The sequence below is a fragment of the Taudactylus pleione genome, unplaced genomic scaffold, assembly GCF_031769625.1.
Source record: "Taudactylus pleione unplaced genomic scaffold, aTauple2 ptg000100l, whole genome shotgun sequence".
NCBI lineage: Eukaryota > Metazoa > Chordata > Amphibia > Anura > Myobatrachidae > Taudactylus > Taudactylus pleione.
The window spans coordinates 4,315,600-4,330,136 of NW_028284502.1; the positions used below are offsets into that span (position 1 = coordinate 4,315,600).

The 14,537-nt window shown below is 41.5% G+C and overlaps 1 protein-coding gene across 1 annotated transcript in view; it reads left to right on the top strand.

Moving 5' to 3' along the window:
* The window catches only part of ANO3 (anoctamin 3), a 377,773-nt gene that overhangs the window by 154,083 nt on the left and 209,153 nt on the right, over window positions 1–14,537 (top strand). The window contains exons 3-4 of the mRNA XM_088470460.1: window positions 2,313–2,437; window positions 3,236–3,295. Coding sequence (XP_088326586.1) covers window positions 2,313–2,437; window positions 3,236–3,295 — 185 coding nt within the window. The remainder of the gene's footprint in view (window positions 1–2,312; window positions 2,438–3,235; window positions 3,296–14,537) is intronic.

Here is a 14,537-nt window from a genome sequence, read left to right on the forward strand (position 1 = left end):
ATATTATGACATTTGGAAGTCTTTTGGGTTTAAGAATTATCGTACTAACAGAGGTTGGTGTAATTCCTACTGAATTAGTTGCATTTAATGTATCTCATTGAACTGTTTGATTTATTTGATTTTATGTTTTTCTTTTCTTTTTTCTTGTTCTAATTTTTGTATAAACAGGCTCCTGTCACCTTGCGCCACTTGCCTATTGGTCCATGGGAGTTCATGCGGCAGTACCCGGTGGAACGCAGGAGAGTGAGGGCTATGGAACGCAAGTGATGCGCTACCATGGCAACACACCCTTGCAGATCCCGGAAGTACGTCAGCGGAAGCCCGACGGCCGGACACGTGGACGCTGTGGGTGACTGGAGCTCAGGCATGGTGCTAGGGGGGTATTTAATGGGTGTTTGGAATATATGTTATTTGTTGTATGTGGTCCTGACGAAGGGGTTGTATCCCCGAAACACGTGTAGACTGACAATACACGGTATTTGTTTGCAAGCATCAAGTCTCTGAGTGCCGTTCTTCTTGCTGGAGTTTGTATATATATATATATATTATTATTATTATTATTATCCTTTATTTATATGGCGCCACAAGGGTTCCGCAGCGCCTTACATAGTACAGAAACATAGTACATAAACAGTTGAACAGAACAAGAAAACAGTGTCATACAGTTTAAGACACTACAAGACAAGTACATGGTATATAAACTGCTGCAACAGAAGCAGGATGGCAAAAGTCACGGGTTAGGTGCTTTTGAGTATAGAGCAGATAGTATAAGTAAAAAAAGGATAAGCACAAGAGGATAGAGGGCCCTGCTCGTGAGAGCTTACATTCTAAAGGGGATGGGCAAACAGACAGGGGTGACACGGATGGGGTAGACAGTGAGCGTGGGACAGAGGGTTAGGATGACAGATGGCTGGATTCCTATTTTACAGTATGTGTGGAAGTCATTTGAATTAAGATTTACGCCACTGACAATCTATTTTAAGAGGCAGTTTTTGTAGGTGTTTGTGGAAAGCCATGGCTGTTATATCAGTTTACGTGAAGTCTGACGGGTGGCAGAAGCCACTTCATGTGGGGCTATTTAGAGAGTGTGGTTAACGTGTGAACCAGCAGTCTCAGGTAAATGTCGAAATTGGTGAAAGCAGTTATTGTAAAGAGATGTTCAGATGTAAAATAATAAGTTGTGATCAAGTTGAATTCTATATGGCACATTTATTGATTTGGAGGGTGATGGGAGACATGTGAGGTTTGCAGGATATATATATTCCATAGTATATCCGCTGTATGTGTGAGGGGCCTGGATTTGGTGATATGTCACCAGATAATAAAAGCAGAAGGATGGAGAAGTAGATATAGTTGTAGGTGTGTAAAAGTTTTTTATAGTGACACAATGAGGCTGTAATTGTCAATTTTTGATGAAAAGAAATCTCATTAGTTTTTAGAGGAGGTGAGTGACTCAATAGGGCGGCAGTGTGCCCAGAGAGGGGAGATGCAGGGAGAGTTAGGGATGTTATATCCTTAGAGAAAATACAAAGGAAAGAGTTGATAAAAAGAAATGTGTAGTACATGGTGAGTTTTAGGTTTGTTATTTTTAGTCAAATTTTAAAGCAATCAGTTTCTTAATCTGAAATTACCTTAGATGTTGGTCAATGTTTGTTCAACTGTTTGTTTAACTGTTATGTAATCACACTTGGTGCTTTTAACCCCAGCTGCAAACAGCCCCAGCTGCCCCTAGACTGAATATAGAGGAGTGGTATCCTTGATTAAGACAGGCTACAACTGACTCAATTGCTCTGCTGATCAAAGGAGATAACTTGCTCTGAGTTGGAGCAAAAGCCAGGCCAGATATATACCATAAACTATGCTTCACTGAACAATATAGACTATACATGTAAAAACAATTCTATGCAAGAGATGAAATATCACATACATTTAAAAACTGCACATGATTGCATGAAGGTCTATGCAGAGTATATATGCAGTAGGCAGGATGAGAGATGAAATATCACATACATTTAAAAACTGCACATGATTGCATGAAGGTCTATGCAGAGTATATATGCAGTAGGCAGGATGAGAGATGAAATATCACATACATATATATATATATATGTATGTGATATATATATATATATATATTTATGCAAATAAGTAACATTTATTTACATTTACATGTCAAAAAAATGGCTAAATTCAGAAAGAGTACAAATAATTATACAGCTTCCCTTTTATCACCTAGCTAATGTATTTAAGACCTTGCCCCCAGAAAAACAGTGTTCCAATATTCTTTTGTAATAAACGTGTACCCCATTCAGATTCTACAAAGGACACTTACACCGATGAGTCGGAACATGGAACCTACGACTGCCGCACTGATCAATCTCTGCTCATTCAGCACAATCTTGACAGACAAAAACAAGGCTCTCGGAAATCTCAAAAGGTAATCTAGAATCCCCATCCCCAATCAATATTTCTGTAAAAGTATTACATTCTGTACACACGTTCTGAGCAGACAACAATCAATTACCTTCAAGAATCAGATAAGCCCTGGGCAACTCATTCAATAGACATAGCTTTGTTTAAACGCAGTGGAGCTTGCAAAACATATTAAGTTATTTGGAACTTACACTTTTAATAGTCTTATAGCTTTCCTTAAGGCCCTAAGACTGGTGATTTATACCTAAAGTAAGATGACTCATGTTTTTTTTGCAATTGTTTCGTCACTTGTAAAACTGTCAAAGTCACAAAACAACTTTCTTGAGAAGTGAATGTTTGCTGCAGACAGTGTATACTGTATATTATATAATATATTCAGTGTCAGGGGTATATGTACTAAGCCTTGGCTCCTGTCACTTTACAGGCTGTGTTTGAAAAATGACAGTTAGGGGCTGATTGGTCAGTACTTTATCTCCATCCACTTTATCTCTCTCCAAAGGCCCAATGTAATAGGGGGAGAGTTTATAAATTGTGAGAGTTTAGCACACTTTTTAAACTCTGCCAATGTAATAGAGTCTGAGAACTTGCAAACTCACATGTTTTTACACTCATAGAACTCTCCCGATTTAAACTCTCATCCAGAAGTTTTCCCAGTTTGAAGATCTAACTCGACCAATGTGAGATTTTACTGCTAAACCCTCACATTTTCTAAACTCTCATCCTATTACATTTGTCCCCAAGGCTTAGTACATAGACCCCTAAATCATGGTGCTGCACTAATCATGTGCATAATCTCTTGCAGTGTAAAGAAGACTCGCTGAACAAAGAAAAACACATCTTCGAAAGATTCCCAGCTCATACAGTATGAATGCGTTCCTTATAATATTGAATATTATTTAAGTACTGTCTGGTGGTTACGTGGTGTCTATAGCTACTGTTTACATTTGGTTGTGTATTGTTTTATAGAAGGATGGCTTCAATATCTTTTATTGCACCAAAACATCTTTCATTGGCATCTACAGTAAATAGAATGTGTTAACTTTGATGAGTTCATGGAACATTTTCTCAGTCTTATTGAGTAGCTTCTCCTGAGAAATTATTTTCATCCATTAGCCCTTAAAAACACTTTTATTTATTGATGGCTTCTAAAGAGTTTTGTGTAATGGAAAAGTCCATCCTTGTGTCAAAAGGACAGCTGACTTTGACCTCATTACACTTTAAATACGTTTGCTTGCCAACTGTAGGGAATAGCTGAGCTGGCCGAGATGCTGTGTAACATTACAAACCAATAGGAATGATGGGAGTTTAAAGGCTAATTCTGCAGCTGACTCTATAGTGACTGAGATGATTTACCCGCCACCAGTTGAAAAAAGTAATGTTAATCCAATTGGAGCATGTTATTAACATGTAAGAATATTGTTGTTTGCTGGTTTGTCTACCATTTTTAGGTAGAGGAGGTTTATTGTTACCTGTGGAAAATCACAGATCCACAGATAACAGTTCTTTGTTTCCACGTCACTGTGAGTTGCAACGGTAGATACCGATGTACTGGAACAATTCAATTACTCCAGTTCCGGGACTGATGTTCCGAACCACGATGCCTAAAATACACGCTTACAACTAGCGGAGGAAGTTTACACTGCCGGGCAGTGTTAGTGCATATGCGTGAACACAGCGAGGGCCAGAGGAGGCGGAGTTATCCAAATGGAGACCTTCAGTTTTTGGCAACTTGATGAATGAATGTTGCCTACATTGTGGCTCTAATGAAGAATGGGCTCATTACATAAAACATGCGGGCCTCTTCAGTATAATGAATAAACCCCTTAATGTGCTGCTTGTAAAAACTATGATGGCAAAATGGCAAGAGATGATTTACTTAAACGAGATTATATATTTGTTTAGACACTTTAGGGCTGATTCAGAGCTGCATGCACGTTAGTTGCAAGTGTGGCCACATTGTATACAAGGAAATTAATAGGAATGTTGCAGGAATCTATGAGGTCGCACCTTCCCCATCCGTCAGCTTGTTGGAGTAGCGAGTAGCCACCATCATTGTCAGCACGCAGCAGAATCTGGGTGTACACTGAACTCTGCATAGTCCGAGATTCTGTCAAAATGCCATAACATGCCCTCGGAATAGTTAGCCTGAGTGTGAACACCCCACTGCCCCCCAGTTACAGCCATTCAGTAGAGATGCGACTGAGATGCACAATAGCCTGTACAGTAGGTTCAGCTATGGAGTAGGTGCACTGCTTAAAACGCAAGATCCGCCTGATCCCAGACGCGACCGATGTTCGCTATGGTTGCTCCTTTGTTAAGGCTGTTGGAGCTAAAGCTTCCTGCAGTCTGACCGGGTGCTGGTCACACAAGAGGCCAGGAATCTGCGTCCTCCGATGTAGAGCCTGGCCTCGTCTCTCCCGGAAAATGGGGTGACACGCCCCCGTTTTCGGGAACGGTGACCAGACACGCCCCCGCTCTGTCCCCAAAAGCTGCAGAATGTCAATCTTGCTGGGGGGGGGGTGGGGGTTGGGGATGGGGTCTGTGAGCGTAATCGCAGGACCCATTCTGCACATGGGTCTGTTGTACGTTCCTCATCGCATGAATGTACATCTCTGAATTAGGCCCAGCATTAACAGCGGTGGCAGCAGTATACACAGCAACAGTATGCACAGGGTTAACAGTGGTAACAGTAACGGCTATGGCAGGTAACAACACAGGTCTCACTAGAGGAGCTAAGTACTATGTGTCCATGCAGTACTGCGGCACTCTACAAAGTAGTGCTAATTGGGTTCTCACATGAGCACAAACCCAGCTGTGACATCACCCCGCCAACCCGGCCCTACATAGAGGAAGAGGAAGCAAAGGAGCTCACTCCCCTCTCCAATAATGTGGGACTGTTAGGGTGGTATCACATGAGAGATTAAATCACTTTCTCAGCCAAGGAAACTGACAACGTTTAGTATTAGCTGCTGAAAAAGTCCTGCTCTCTCCAGACTGATTTTCTACAGTACATTAAATCCAGAGCAGCAACAATGATGACAATAATTAAAAAGTGCAAAAGACATGCCTTGAATTGCGCAACTGTGCCTAGATTTGCACCAGAGTGCGATTGTTCCATGTGAGGAGGAGCAGAAGTTTGTACAGGCAGAGGGCAGTTGTGTGAGTTATCTGCGCAGCAGTGCACAAGTGACTTTCATTTTGAAGAGTGGAATTACTGAACTGAAATAAGGGGGTGGGCTGGGTGCTTCTCAGTGGGATTATATGCCATGCACAGCCATTTCCACTCCACAAACGGATTTAAATTTGGCAGAGATATAGGAGCGCAGAGAAGTGGACCAGTGGAAAAGTTGCCCATAGCAACCAATCAGCTTTGAAGTAGTATTTATCAAGTAAAGTCTATAAATTAATAGGTAGGAGCTGATTGGTTGCTATGGGCAACTTCTCCACTGGTCCACTGCTCCATGCTTTTCACTGCTGATCCATAAACCCCAGAGACTCATCCATTTTGGCATGCGGGACCAGGGTGGTAAGGAAGGGATTGGTCAAATTTTAATGTGTAGCCACACCCCCTGCTAAAAAAAAAAAAAAAAAAGAACAACAACAATGAACAGCTGGCTTGGCCAGTCAAACAAGCCCATGTAGTTTATGCCTGTCCGCCCCTCTTGGCGCCCTAGACAGTCCCCATGTACCCAAATTGTAATACAATGTAATAAAACACCTATCACACAGACAATTGATGACTGGAATGTTCCTACACTTCGCTGTTTCAAGTAAAAATTAAAATAAACATGTAACGTACTATAGACTTCTTCCCTAAACCCCAACCAGCCCCATTGCTAGACAGCCCAAACTGGTGTTCATCAAAACAAAATCATGGTGCCCACAACCATGGGCACCATGATCAGCAATAGTAAGTTAGCTCTGGGCTGGTCAGTGCTTTGCAGAACTGATTTTATCTCTTTATAAATTAGAAGGGTGATTTGTTAAAGAAGTACAAAAGTGAAGAAACAAATTTTGCAATGTTGTCGAGATGGTGGACTATATGGTCTCTACATTTGTTGCTGATCAATCAGGTCTCTTAACTCAAAAAAGTAATTTCGTAGGTTATTTATCAGTCTTTCCAAATTGGATGACGATTGGACAAGACATGTCCTCTTGGTAAATAAATAAATAAGTAAATCATAAAACATTGTTGAAATTTGGTATTAGTATATGTTAGGTTTTTGAACCACAACTTTATACACCTCAAATATATTTCACCCATTTTTGACACAACTGTTAATTGATGCAAGGTGGTTTGCACATGTGTATAAATGTAACTGTCAACAGAATAAAAAGTTAAATGATGGCACTACCTGCAAAATAAAACATTTTTTAAAAAATGTTTTTCATTTTACATGTATATCATACTAAGGTCCATATTCAATTAGAGGCGAAAAGTCGGAAAAGTTTCGCCTGTCCAACTTTCCGCCTCCTTCGCCTGTTTCTGAGGCGAAAAACGGAAAGCGGCGAATGCAGAACAGGCGGAAAGCACTGTCAGAAGTGGGGAAATCAGTCTGTACCCCCCAAAAAGATGCACTAACATAGGGAATCAATGTAGATGTGTACTAATAGCCCTAATAAAAGTGTTTGGGGTACTTAAGTAGTTTAAATTGCTTCTTATTAGCGTCTTTGTAAAAGTGGTGAAGCAGTATTTTATTGTGGAAATAAGTAGTCCAGTCAAATTTGGGATACATGAAAATGGGTGCTAGCATATTTTTATGCTATGATGACTATGCCCAAGAGGTGGCGTTCAGTGCCAGCCCTCTTAGGCCAGACCAGTGAAGGTTTACTCTTTGTTATTGCACCAACAACTTGATGCTGGAAGAAGGAGATGTAAAAATGGGTGCTATGCATATTTTTTAAAACTTCAAAAACGCACCTGCGGCATGCACCTGCAATCCTAAAAGCACCTGACCATCCTTGCAGAACCCCAATAAGACTATTTTGCTAGTTTTTATGCTTGTCCCCCTACTTTTTACTTTTTTGCCCCCAAAACGAAAGTACTTTTTTGGGGTGTTCTGAGGTAATTTTTTTCACATTTTTTTTGTTGATTTGTCCTTTGGGAGTCTTTTCCCCACGTTTGCAACCCAAAATAACGATTTTGCACCTTTTTTCTCCTGCTATTCATAGGAGATACTTTTCCGCCTATTACATTGTATTGAGTTTTCCGCTTAGGCGAAATCGTCCTGGAATTGAATATGGAGATACTTTGAAAACAGACGGAAAGTCAGAATCCGCGGAAACTTTTCACCAAACTGCACTTTTCGCCTCTAATTGAATACAGGCCTAAATCTTATCAGTCATAGAAACTTTAACATGTAAGACGGAATCCTTGTGGCACCTTATAAAAAAAAGATAATAATATTAATATAATTATTATTATTATTTTACTATTATTATTATTATTATTATTAATAATAATAATAATAATAATAATAATAATAATAATATTATTATAACACATGGGTAGACAAAGTAGGTCCCATGATGCTGACATATGCCATTATTTCTGTAAATTTCTTACTGTTCCCTTTTCATGAATCTCGCTATTTTTAATGTCAGAATAAAATCTTGTAGCTGAATTATTGAGATGTCATACCAACTGCACTAAACCCTGCAAATAAACTGCTTAGGCCTTTCATGCGTAAAACCCTAAGGGGACATAACAAGGCTGATAGTTTTTAACCACTTAATCTCAATCGCTTCATGCACAAATGCGTTAAAACACATTCTGGAAAAAAAAGAAAAGGCTGCAGTATAACAAATTATATATTAATGTTTAGCAAGGTAATAATAAATTCATAACATGACAGAGAAAGCTGAAGCGCCCAGTCTTCCATATGTAGATGGTATTGTACTATAGCATCCATTAGAAAGGTATGCTGGATAAATAAATGCATCTCTGGGGGATTGTGAGAAACTCTCTACGAATCCCATTGCAGTCAATTGTCCAAACCTACCATCAAGTTAATGGTGCAGCAACCTCGTGTCAGTGGAGAAAAGAGCCGTGTATCTTTAGTAAGTCCGAAGGTGATTAACCGGATTGGAACAATTACAAATATCCCAGCTTTTCCTGACTGAAACATGGAGCCGTTGGATATGATCGACCTGGTAGGATAGCAAGTTTTTTTTTCTACATGTTTTTATTACTGGTTATATATAGAGAAAGTTTGACTGTGATACCCAACTCTGTCCCAGAACACTCCTAGGTTATATTATTATAATACCAAGTATCAGTTGTTGTTACTTGTAAAACCCACTGCTGTAGTTTCAATTACCCCCCCAAAAAATTGTATATTGCTAATGTAAAAAAAATATAAAAAATATTCTGCTATATATTTTTAAAATTTTTTAAATAGTTTAAGTAAAACTAATTTGAGAGAAAAAAAAACAGACTAAATTAGAAGTTATAAATAAAATTAAATAATGTTTGGATGAATAATGTTGCATTTGTTATCAGTTACAGTTGTTACCATATTAAACTTTAAGTAGTTACATGTATTTTCAGACTCTTAAAATAGGGAAGTCTGGTATACCGATAAATGATTAAGAAAGATGCATGCTGAGGTAAACAGTAAACACTCAGATATGTTGCTTTTATGATAACAATGTATATTTGCATTTCAAAGAGTTGTTTTATAAAGCTATTGAAATACATGGAATTGTCTATACTACAGTGTGCAGCTGTACTGTACGTTATGTTGGTCTGCTGCAATATTGCAGATAGGACTTATTCTGATGATAGTTTGTGTGCGTTGCCTGCAGTTTCTTACAAAGGTTTTAAAAAAAAGGCAGACTATATATATTTTTTTCCAAAAGTATTTTTGATTTAAATGTTTTCTTGCAGTTTACGAGTCTGTAGCCCTATATAAAAAAAAGTTTTTGATTTAAAAAAAAAAAATAAAGAAAAAGAATAAAAAGGCAATTATACTAAAGTGTACTAAAGTAATATTATTTCATTTAAGTTTTTGTCTTGATGTTATTGATTTGTGTCTCTGGGAGCCTTGATTTTGTGCTTCCCTTATAAAAGTACAACAGTGACCTTCATTCACTTGTCAACATGTTTCATTTATGATCACCCGGTATCACTCTTGCTTATTAGAAAGTTCTGCTCTGTGCATCAGCAACAATGGTACATGTAGTTCTGATGTATTTTGTCATGCATTCAGCACAACTCATTGACTTTAAAGTAGGGATGAGCGGGTTCGGTTCTCAGAACCCACCCGAATTTTGCAGATCTGAGTCGGATCTAAGCAGGCTCGGAGTTTCCCATCTAACTCGGATCTCAAAACCGAGGCAAAACCATAGAGTCGGAAATCTTGCGGTTCGCGAGCTTACGTCTCTTTGATCAATGTAGTATATAGGGACCACGCGGCGGACGCCATATCACTTCGGCTGTGGAGACTGAACAGGGAGGGTGAGTAGTGTAGGGCTGGGAGAGTGGTGCTGTGCTGTCTGCTGTGTCCTGGGCTGGTGCACTGCTGATCCTTTCTGGGCTGGTGCTGCTGAGTACTGATCCATTCTAGGCTGGTGCTCTGCTGTCTGCTGTGTCCTGGGCTGGTGCACTGCTGATCCATTCTGGACTGGTGCTGCTGAGTGCTGATCCATTCTGGGCTGGTGCTCTGCTGTCTGCTATGTCCTGGGCTGGTGCTGCAGTGCTGATCCATTCTGGGCTGGTGCTCTGCTGTCTGCTGTGTCCATCTGGGCTGGTGCTGAATACATCTGGGCTGGTGCTGCCTCCATCTGGGCCCAAGTTCTGGACTCCCCAAAGAAAAAAAAAATATATATATATTGTAAAAAAAATAATATATAAGTGTCTTTTAGATAATATTTTTCTGTGTGTGTGTGCGTGTTAGGCTTAACCGCACAAGATCCAGCCAGCAATGCAAGTTGCAACCTAGAGCTGCCCGACTCCAGTCATGATCAATCGGTGCTCTGGGCCCAAGTTTTGTAGCATAAAAAAAATTAAAATAAATTGTCTTTTTTTTTATCTTTAACTTTAACTATCTGTGTGTGTGCATGTATACAGCCAGTAACTCAAGTTGCAACCTAGTGCTGCCCAACTCCAGTCGTGATCAATCAGTGCTCTGGGCCCAAGTTCTGGAGCATAAAAAAAATTAAAATCAATTGTCTTTTTTTGATCTTTCACTGTCTGTGTGTGTGCATGTTAGGCTTAACCGCATAAGATCCAGCCAGCAACGCAAGTTGCAACCTAGTGCTGCCCGACTCCAGTCGTGATCAATCTGTGCTCTGGGCCCAAGTTCTGGAGCTGAAAAAAATAAAAATATATTGTTCTTTTTTTTTGTCAATTTTTTTTGTGTGCGTGTCAGCCACACCTGGCTGTCACTGTCATCGGCGTAGGTGTGCAGGGGTGCTGTGCTCCTGTCTGTCGAGGGGCTGCTGCCCAAAATAATAAATAAACAATTTTTATTGTGTGCATGTCAGCCACACCTGGCTGTCACTGTCATCGGCGTAGATGCACAGGGGTGCTGTGCTCCTGTCTGTCGAGGGACTGCTGCCCAAAATAATAAATAAACAATTTTTATTGTGTGCGTGTCAGCCACACCTGGCTGTCACTGTCATCGGCGATGCTGCGCAGGGGTGCTTTGCTGCTGTCTGTCAAGAAGCTGCATGAATATTGCAATGAAAACCTTTTTTTTAAAGTTATTGGGGTTACAAAAAGTTGTTTTTTTTAATCTTAAACATAGCAGAAATGTTATCCTAACAGCTTATAAAGTTATATGCTCTAAAAAACTAAAGCCTATATTTATTTACAAACCTATATAGAGTAGACATCCTAAATTCTAAAACTGTTCTAATCAAAAACGTAAACAAAAGCAAATATTATAAGTCTAGTGTGTTATAGTGTGTTCAGGGGCGGAACTAGTGGCGGTCCAGCCAGTGCATTGCACCGGGACCCACTATGGTGCAGGGGCCCGCACCCGCCGCTAGTGTCCCCAGGGCCCCACAAGTGTAGGGAAGACCGCAGTGAGTAGCGGTCTGCCGTACACAGAAACAAACACACAGCCGCCAGCGGCAGCTGTGTGTTTGTCATAGCAGCGCAGCCAGCCAATGAGAGTCATACAGACTCTGATTGACTGCTGCGGCCACGGAGGGAGCGGGCTGGAGCTCACTCATGAGCTCCGCCTTCCTGCTCCCCCCGCAGCGAGTGATGGGAGAGACGTCATGACATCTCTCCCATAGTGCAGAGCGGGCCAGGAGCAGCGGACAGCGGCGGTCGTCGGCTGGAGTGAGGATCACGTAAGTTGTCTATTTTTATTTCTTTTGTGATTATGCGTTACTGTATAAAGGGGGCTGCTACTGGGGGCACTGTATAATGGGGCTGCTACTGGGGGCACTGTATAATGGGGCTGCTATTGGGAGCACTGTATAGGGGGCTGCTACTGGAGGCACTGTATAGGGGGCTGCTACTGGGGGCACTGAGTCAAGAAGGCTGCTACTGGGGGCACTGTATAGGGGGGCTGCTACTGGGGACACTGTATAGGGGCTGCTACAGGGGACACTGTATAGGGGGCTGCTACTGGGGGCACTGTATAAAGGGGGCTGCTACTGGGGGCACTGTATAGGGGGGTGCTACTGGGGACACTGTATAGGGGGCTGCTACTGGGGGCACTGTATAGGGGGGTGCTACTGGGGACACTGTATAGGGGGCTGCTACTGGGGGCACTGTATAAAGGGGGCTGCTACTGGGGGCACTGTATAAGGGGGTGCTAGTGGGGACACTGTATAGGGGGCTGCTACTGGGGCACTGTATAAAAGGAGCTGCTAATGGGGGCACTGTATAGGGCCTGCTACTGGGGGCACTGTATAAATGGGGCTGCTACTGGGGGCACTGTATAGGGGGCTGCTACTGGGGGAACTGTGTAAAGGGGGTTGCTAATGGAGGCACTGTAAAGGGGCTGCTACTTGGGGCACTGTATAGGGGAGCTGCTATTGGGGGCACTGTATAAGGGGGCTGCTACTTAGGGCACTTTATAGGTGGGAACCTACTGGGGGAACTTCATAGGGGGACTACTACTGAAGGCATGATTAGGGGGAATACTACTGGGGGAATTGCAAAGGGTGGACTACTACTGGGGGCAATGCATAGGGGGGACTACTACTGGGGGCAATGCATAGGGGGTACCACTTCTGAGGGCACTGCATAGGGGGGCCCAAAGCATATTTTTGCACCTGGGCCCACCACACTCTAGTTCAGCCACTGAGTGTGTTATTAGAACAAGATTAACAGAGCATTAAATGCAACAATTCATTTTAAGGTTTAAGTTTTACGTTGTGTCTGGAGATCATTTACAGAGCAGAAAAAGAGCTCCACCACAAGCGGCAGATGACTAAACTCACAACACCAGATCAGATGTTTACCCTGGAGGATCTGTCTGATTCATCATGGTGCCCCCAAGACCAATATTGTGCAAATTCTGCCAAAAGAGAGACTGACACCACGGCTAAACATAAGAGTCACCTTCTGGATGTGAATTGTCTCATTTGCATGGGGAAAACCCAAGCCTCAGATGAGATGGATTTCAGCCAGTGGACAACATTGAAATCACCATTAAAAAGTCACAATGGAATACTACAGTGTGGAGAATCTTTCTTCAAAGTCAGGAGAGGTCTCAGAGAACATGAAAAAAGATGCTCTAGGTGCTGAACTTCAAGGGATTTCTCCATCATGTTCTACAGTGTGAAAAGGTTTCATTCACATGTTTTCTATAAAGCAGTTCAAAGTTACAGCCTTCAAAGTGTCTGGCTATAACAAGCACCTTTGCCAGGAATTACCAAAGATTATTACAAGCAAAGGATTCATCTGTCTGGAATCTGTCTGGGAATTCATGGATTGTATTTGGCCTGAAAGCACTAAGACATCCAGTGATTCTGTCACTGTGTGCTGTAGCCGACTTTAGTCCTGCCTGAATCGCAAACTGAAATACGGACTAGTATGCACAGACAATTTGGAGGCCTTTGTTATTCTGCTGCCTGTATGCCAACCAATACTTCCCAGACTACACCCACTGGGGGGACCTGGTCTTGTTAATGACCATCCCCATCTGTTGCTAGGCCTTCTTCTTCCAAACCATCCATCCTGGTCTTTATGTCCAAAAAGGGTGAGCAGGGTACAGAAAGAGGAGCTAGATGTCCCCGATGACATTTTTTTTTCATCTATAATAGATGATGTGGGGAGATAAAAGCTTCAGATGTTGGAACAAGGGTCCCACCTATTTGGCTTCTCTCCAGAGAACTGAGCTCTGTTCCTCAGGAAGTGTCTATGCCTGAGCTGATAGGTAGGTAGTCTCTGTCTGTTGGTAAACACCCTTCAGGAGATGGCAACCCAAAATAACAACTGTAATAATAATAATGTGTCCACTGATAATGATAATCAGCCTGATCCCTTAACAGCAACATACCCCATATGGCCAACTCATAACATGACACCCAGTTTGCAGCCTCCTCTTCCTTATGACACTAATCCAGTCGCCATTGTTGATCAATCAGCTATGTGTGGTCCACCCAATTTTTGGCCTTCTACATTCATTTCTAATATCATATTCACATATCTAAGAAGTGGACAGTGGGAACAATGGCAATTTGAAGGCCACTAACTAACTCTGTTTTTTTTTTTAATGTCCCTGTACAGGTTGGGAAATTCATTTACAGAACAGAAGGTTTGCAAATAATTATTTAAGTTAATTGTTTATTTATTTTTGGAAAGCACACTTTCTGGTCCCCTTCTGGGATGAAAATAATCCACTCCCAGCAAGAAGGCATGGCGCTCAAGAAAGAATTCCCAAGAAAGACACAACGTAAGACTTAAACCTTAAATCTGAAATGTTGCATTTAATGCTCTGTTCCTCTTGTTCACATATCTCATATGGTTAAGTGGACAGTGGGAACAATGGCAGTTTGAAGGCCACTAAGTAAATCTGTTTTTTTTTAATGTCCCTGTACAGGTTGGAAAATGCCTTTACAGAAGGTTTGCAAAGGATTATTTTAGTCAATTGTTTTTTGGAAGCACTCTTCATGGTCCCCTTCTGGGATGAAAATCC